This window comes from Vanellus vanellus (genome assembly GCF_965231255.1).
Source record: "Vanellus vanellus genome assembly, chromosome: 1".
Lineage (NCBI taxonomy): Eukaryota > Metazoa > Chordata > Aves > Charadriiformes > Charadriidae > Vanellus > Vanellus vanellus.
The window spans coordinates 35,436,657-35,443,642 of NC_138905.1; the positions used below are offsets into that span (position 1 = coordinate 35,436,657).

At 39.7% G+C, this 6,986-nt stretch overlaps 1 protein-coding gene across 1 annotated transcript; it reads left to right on the plus strand.

The window, feature by feature from the left end:
- Positions 1 to 12: 12 nt before the first annotated feature.
- Positions 13 to 6,012, plus strand: ATP23 (ATP23 metallopeptidase and ATP synthase assembly factor homolog; the record flags this gene model as incomplete). Its single annotated transcript, XM_082497480.1, has 6 exons — positions 13 to 193; positions 849 to 894; positions 1,002 to 1,083; positions 1,373 to 1,510; positions 4,458 to 4,541; positions 5,471 to 6,012. 6 exons carry the CDS (start codon positions 13 to 15, stop codon positions 5,672 to 5,674), a joined length of 735 nt encoding a protein of 244 aa, XP_082353606.1. The 3' UTR covers positions 5,675 to 6,012.
- Positions 6,013 to 6,986: the final 974 nt, after the last annotated feature.

A 6,986-nucleotide genomic window follows, 5' to 3' on the forward strand; every position in this document is an offset into this window, starting at 1 on the left:
CAGGGGTCGGCCATGGAGCAAGGGGAGGCCGCTCCATCGGCGGCCGAGGAGAAGGGCGGGGAGGAGGAGGATGACGACTTCGGCTACCGGCTCTTCCCGGACCGCAACAAAAAGCCGCAGAGCTTCCTGGTCCGCAGTTTCCTCACCTTCCACAACAGGTGCCAGCTGATGCTGAGGATGACCCTGGACACGAGTAAGCGCTTCCCCGGCGGGCGCGGGCCTGGCCCTGGCCCTGGCGCGGCTGAGGGCGCCCCGGGTAGAACCGGGGGCATCCGTGTTCCCCGCTGGAACGGCCTGGCCGCGACGGTGACCTTGTGCCGTAGGGTCTCCGGGCGGGAGCTGCTCTCCCGCAGCCGCTGTCCCCCGAGCAGTCGGCGGGATGAGGGTGCTTCTTGATGACCACGCTGATATTTGGTTAAAACAAAGGAAATGCAATTTCAAAAGTGGCTGTGTGCTTTTTTTTTTTCCTGTCAGAAGGTTCTTCACTACTTATTTTTCTTGAAAATTTGAGAGGATTTGTTGTTTGCTTGTGCCCTTTTTACTATGTAATGTTGGCTGTGAATGCTACTGAAAACAATCATCGCTATAGGCCACTCTACTACTAATAAAATAATGTCAGAAGTGACATGATTCCTGAATAGCTTTGTATATATCATGATTCTATATCACTTTACAGAGCCTGAGCTGTAATAGATGCCAGTTGCATTGCATTAGGGTTAAATACTGCAAAGTATGAATTTGCATATGTAGTGCTTTTCCTTTTTTTTTTTCACTGTCTTTATATTTTGATTATAGATGACTTTCAAAACTTTTGTTTAGAGAAATTGATTGCAGTAATATTTTTCTAGATCCATATGCTCAACTTCTTCTTGAGGCTATGAAGCAATCTGGTTGGTATGTAAACTAATTCATCTTGTTCTGCATAGTAACATCACTGTTATATGGAGCTACTGGTCTCTTTTGAATTCTTCCTTATAACTTTGTTTGTTTGGGCCTTTCAGCACTGTCTTCAATGACCGTCACTTTTCGTGTGAAAACTGTGATGGCTGTGTCAGTGGAGGTTTTGATTCTGCCACATCTCAGGTGGGCGCTGGACATTGTCCTCTTTCAAAGGACTATAATTTTTGTAGTGTTTTTTACTAGGATTAAATCTACTAATGCTATTATCTGAGTTCAAGTCATGAAAATAAGAAAAATGGAAGATGTTCCATGGTATTGGAACTAGTACACTGCAGAATGACGAATCTGTTAATGTTGAAAAACATTGATCTACAGAATCAAAATGCTGTAGGTAGTGTGTGCTGAGTCTCTGAGAAGTAAGGGTGATGTTGAAACTTGGTGAAAAGACTACCTATATTTTTTTCTTCTACAGATTGTTCTGTGTCAGAACAACATTCGCCAGCAATCCCATATGAACCGGGTGGTCACGCATGAATTGATTCATGCCTTTGATCACTGCCGTGCACATGTTGACTGGTTTAAAAATGTTAAACACTTAGCATGTTCAGAGGTGAGTTAAAATGCTTCTAACATTGTCATTATATTCATTACTGCTGATTATTAGGGACGTTTCATGTTTAAATAGGAATGCTGTTACACGGACTTTATTTGGTTTAATCCTGTTAGTACATTTTGTCCTTTCTGTCAACCTAAACAGTTTCATTCAGAAAACAAATATTTAGTTTTTGCAAATACTAATAAGTCAGTATCATACTAAGTAGAATTTGATCACTGTGAGTGTAACTGTGTAACAAGTGTAACAAGAAGTGGTTATTAACAAATAAGAGTAGTTAGAGATGGAAACACATTCTAGGGTTCTTTCTACCCTGCAAATCTTGATATATTGCATAGTTATCACAGTAGTATGGTAACATTTTTTCTAGTTTTTTTTTGGTTAACAACAAACTTGTGTTTTCCTGTAACATACTTTTTTATTTATTCGTTGTGATGTTGCTAATAGTACACTTTAGTTATGACTCCATGTCCATTTCAGAGGACACAGGAATTTGCTGCTTGAAAGGCCTTAAAAATTAATTCATTAGGAGGCGAAATTAAACTTAGCACAGGCTAGGAAAGATTGCTTTTGTGTACATGACTTGTGTATACTCGTGCTTTTAGTTGATTTCTGCTGTAATCCATATCATTTGACCACAGAAAAACTTTCCCTTATGAAAGTACGTTCTTGTGACTCTGTGAATTAGGTGGCTTTTTAACTGTTTTTTAAAAACCTATAAAATGATATAAAAATGTTACAGTGGCTTTGGTTTGGGTGTCTTTTTTTCCGGTTGTGGGTTGGTCTGTTTATTTTTAATGAGAACATATTTGAGTCCAGACTTAAGATGTGCACAGGTTTCACCTATAAACAGCAAGTGGGAGGAGCAAAATGATGAGTTTGGTACAGAACAAATCAGATTTCATAAAACTTAATTTTAAATCATTAATTGGATTCATATTTGCTGTAGAAGAGAGTCACAGTCACATATTATCTTTATCTTTCTACAGATAAAACTTAACAAAGTAACCTTATGTGGTATCAGTAAAGCCATTCTGTAAAACTGGGGGGGTAGGGGGGTGGTTGATCTTGGCTGGCTGCCAAGTGCCTACCAAGCCATTCTCTGACTCCCCCTCCTCAGTAGGATAGGAGAGAAAAGTAAAGTTAAAAACCTTATGGATTGAGATAAGGACACCACCAGTCACTCACCAGCTACTGTTATGGGCAAAATACGCTCGTCTTGGGGAAGTTAAATTTAATTTATTGCCTATTAATGACAGAGTAGGATAGTGAGAAATGAAATTAAAAATACCTTCCCCCCACCTCCTCTTCTTCCCAGGCCCAACTTTGCTTCTTTATTCCTGACTCTTCTATCTCCTCCCCAAAGCGGCACAGGAGAATGGAGAATGGGGGCTGTAGTCAGTTCATAACACTTTGTCTCTGCTCCTTCCTCCTCACGCTGTTCCCCTGCTCCAATGTGAGGTCCCTCCCACGGGATATAGTCCTTCATGAACTACTCCAACGTGGGTCTTTCCCATGGACTGCTGTTCTTCAAGACCTCTGCCAGCTTGGGTCCTTTCCACAGCGTACAGTCTTTCAGGAATGCCTTGCTCCAGTGTCAGTCCCGCATGGGCCACAGTTCCTAATAGAAAACATGCTCCTACACTGGCTGAAACTTCTTTCGGGGCATGTCCATCTGCTTTGGTGTGGGGTCTTCCTCGGACTGCAGTGTGGATATCTGCTCCACTCTGTTTCTTCACAAGCTGCAGGGAGACAACCTGTGTCACTATGGTCTTCTCCACAGGTGGCAGGGGAATCTCTGCTCTGGTGCCTGGAGCACCTCCTCCCCGTCTCTACTGATCTTGGTGTCTGTGGGGCTGTTTCTCTCGTGTTTTTCTCACTCCTGTCTCACAGCTGCCATGTAGCGTTTTTTTTATCCTTTCTTAAATAGGTCATCGCAGCAGTACCCCCGGCACCACTAATGGGCTCAGCTTTGACCAGCAGCAGGTCCATTTTAGAGCCAGCTGAAACTGGCTCTGTCCAACATGAGGGCAGCCCCTTGGCTTGTCTCACAGAAGCCATCCTGGCAGGCCCCTTGCTGCCAACATCTTGCCACGTAAACCCAGTACAATAATTCAGAATTATTAACTATCATTTGGTATTTGGTTTTGTCTAAGCATTTAGACAGTGCAGAATAAAGCATGTAAGCCTCAAACATAAAATTAAAGAACATGTATAAAACAAGATTGTGCTTGTTCTTGCTCTTGTTGAGACTATTTGTTTGTTTCGGGTCTTTTGATACTTACTTTATTATATGGTGTTTACAATTTTTATTGCCGACTTTTTAATTCTTACGTTTCATATTTTCCATGCACTTATTTTCACTCTGGTACTTAATTAAAGGAAATCTAGTTTTAGTTATATTTCCTAATTGAGGGTGTGGAACAGTTGGCAGACAAAAGAAATTACAGTGCACAGGACAAGACAGTTAACAAGCTAAAACACACATAGCCATTTAAATGTGGCTTTTTCTAAACTAGGTGGGTTACTGCTCTTCTGAGTATTGCAGGTTCAGTCTTTGAAAGGTATCTGCCTTTCTTCCTGACTCTTGTATCAGCTTCTGATACAGACTGGGGAGAGTATTACTTTCCGTGTTCTTTTAGCAATTCATATTATATGTGCATAGACATATAATCTCTTCTGCTCATTCATTTAAGCTTTGGGAATATGTGAGACTTAGTCCTTGGAGAAACTCACAGGTTCTGTAGTAATACTTTGCAGTTCATTGAGGCTGAGAGGATGGATATAAAGGGTAATATGTAGTTAATAAGTAGAAGTGGTCCTGAGAATATTCTCTACCAGCGGTCACCAGAAAGGCATTGAAGAAAAAAATCTATTACAGTTTTGTTTTGACTTTGTATTTCCATGTGTTTCTCTGATTGTGTGGCTTATTTTTTCTCAATAGATTCGAGCTGCTAATCTCAGTGGAGACTGTACACTGATGAATGAAATAGCCAGGTTTAAATTTGGATTAAAAGGACACCATCAGGTAAAGACTGTAGATGTTAAAGTCTACTGTTTCATTATCAGCCATCTTTACCTACTTGACCTCGGCCTTCTACACTTTCATACCTGAAAACGTCAGAGAAAGAAGTAGATGCTGTGGACTTGCTTCTTTCTCTTAATTAACCTTTAATAACCTTTAATGATTCATGATAATTTTTTTTTCTGCCGTGTTATTTTTGTTGGAGTGAAATTCCTGAATACTTAGTCCTATTGTAAAGAATTACCACCGACAATGGATGGTTAATAAGAACCAAAAAAACCCCAGGGTTTGCAGGAAATGTAGTGGGTAAAACTCTAAAATGCCTTTGAAAACTGGAGGAAGGAGAATGATGAGTTCTAAATAACCATGTGTTAATCTTATAGAAATTAATGTTTTTAATAGTAATAGGTTGAATCCCAAGTAGTTGCTTATGTTAGAGTGGCAGTTAGCTTGTACCTGGGAATGTTTACATCTTTTTTTTATCTTTTGGTAGACAAACTGTGTAAGCAAAAGTTGCCATAAAGACGGGTGTCAAAATGAAGGCCAAGTAGAGGAGTCATTCCTTTACGTTTTGTAGCATTTCAATTGGAAAAGTACTAACTGGTATATGTCTCTTTCTGACATATTTTCTCTTGTGGCCAAGTCAAGTTGTACAAATACTTGATACCTGCAACAAATGCCAAATTATATTTTTAATTCCTGTTCTAAGGAATGTCTTTTACTTATCTGATGGTTTATTTGCACATGGAAAACTAAACCATGTACTTAACACAGGACAGAACAAAAGTGTGCTTTAATGCTTATTACAGGCATTGTTTGACTCTTCTGTGATACAAAATTAATGCACATTTAGTAGGAATTACTACTTGAAAAAATCTGGAAAAAAAATTATTTATACTGACAGATTTTTCTTTATCTAATTCCCACTTTAGACTTGTGTACGAGACAGAGCAATTCGTTCCATCCTGGCTGTTAGAAAAGTTAGCAAAGAAACAGCAGAAAAAGCTGTGGATGAAGTTTTTGATGCCTGCTTCAATGATCTGGAACCTTTTGGAAGAATCCCGCACAGTAAAACAGATGCAAAACGTGCTTATAAAGACTTTCAGAACAGAGATCGCTATAATTCTAATTTGTAAAGGAAAAAACTGTGAAAAATTATGTTAATAACTGATTGTTCTGTAACATCTGGAATTACAGTCCATGCGTACAGTGCTGGTTGAAAGGGCAATTCTATCAAAGGTATCAATTAATTTGGTATACTTTTTCCAGGAGCTGACTTCCATGGAAGTAAAAAAAGTACATGAACAAGACTAAAATCTGTGTTTCCTGACCTGTTATTCCGGCAAGATAATTTAGTACACCAAATGGCTTGTCAAATAATGATCTGCGTGTTTCAACGCACATTTAATTCTGTGCAGTCTGGCTAGGACTTGATTTCTAAAAGTTTTCTTGTTACTGAATAAATCTTTTCATCTTTACATTTCTGCCATCTTTGATACACAGTCATAAACTTGATGATATTCATCTCTCCATTTTAAAAGATGGGCACCTGAACTACAGCTCTAGATTTAATAACTATGGCTAAACCCAAAATTTAATGAACTACCACATTTTTGAGCACCTCCTGAAATTCTTGGAATCACAGCTCATCTGATGTTAACTTTACAGGTACATAAAACCTTTTTCCTTTTTAGGAATTTGACTGACAGTTGTGCTTACCGGATCAAACCCATGAGCTAGATAAGTGTTGGTGAGACTCTGTCCACCAGGTTGAGCTTTGCTTAAAACGTTGGTGTAACTTATGGCCTTCTTCCTATCCTTTTTAGGTGAGTAGGTCCATCTGAGGAAGGCAAGAAGCTGTTAGCTTCATCGTAAGTCTGAGAGCAGCTGTCTCATTCCTCTATTATTTCTAAATACAAGGTATTATAATCATTGTCACAGATGCAAGAGAACCATGTTTTCTTCTCTGTCTTGAAATTAAAGGTACAATTCAGCCACCATTCACTGATGTAACGGAGATGTGGGTCCCCAGTCAAAGGTCTGAGGCATAGCTGCTTTAACAGTTACTGGATCCAGGTTCAAGTTGGAAATTTAGTTCCAGAAAAGATGAAATGGTGCCCTGATTGTTACTGTTTCATACAGAGTGCAAAGCATTTTAGAAAGGCTTTCAACTTCATAGAATGTCAAGGTCTTGAGTAGTGGTGGTGGTAATGTTAGTTTTTCTGTGTAGAGTTGTCCACAACTGCAGAAGCATAGAATTGCTGAGGTTGGAAGAGATGTCTTGAGACACTACTGTTGCAACCACACTGCACAGAGCAGGGTCAACTAAAGCATGTTGCTGAGGAGCATGTCTAGTTGGGTTTTGAGTATCTCCAAGGACAGAGACTACAGCCTCTCGGGATAACCTGTTCCAGCATTTGATCGCCCTTGCAGGTTTGTCTGGGTTTT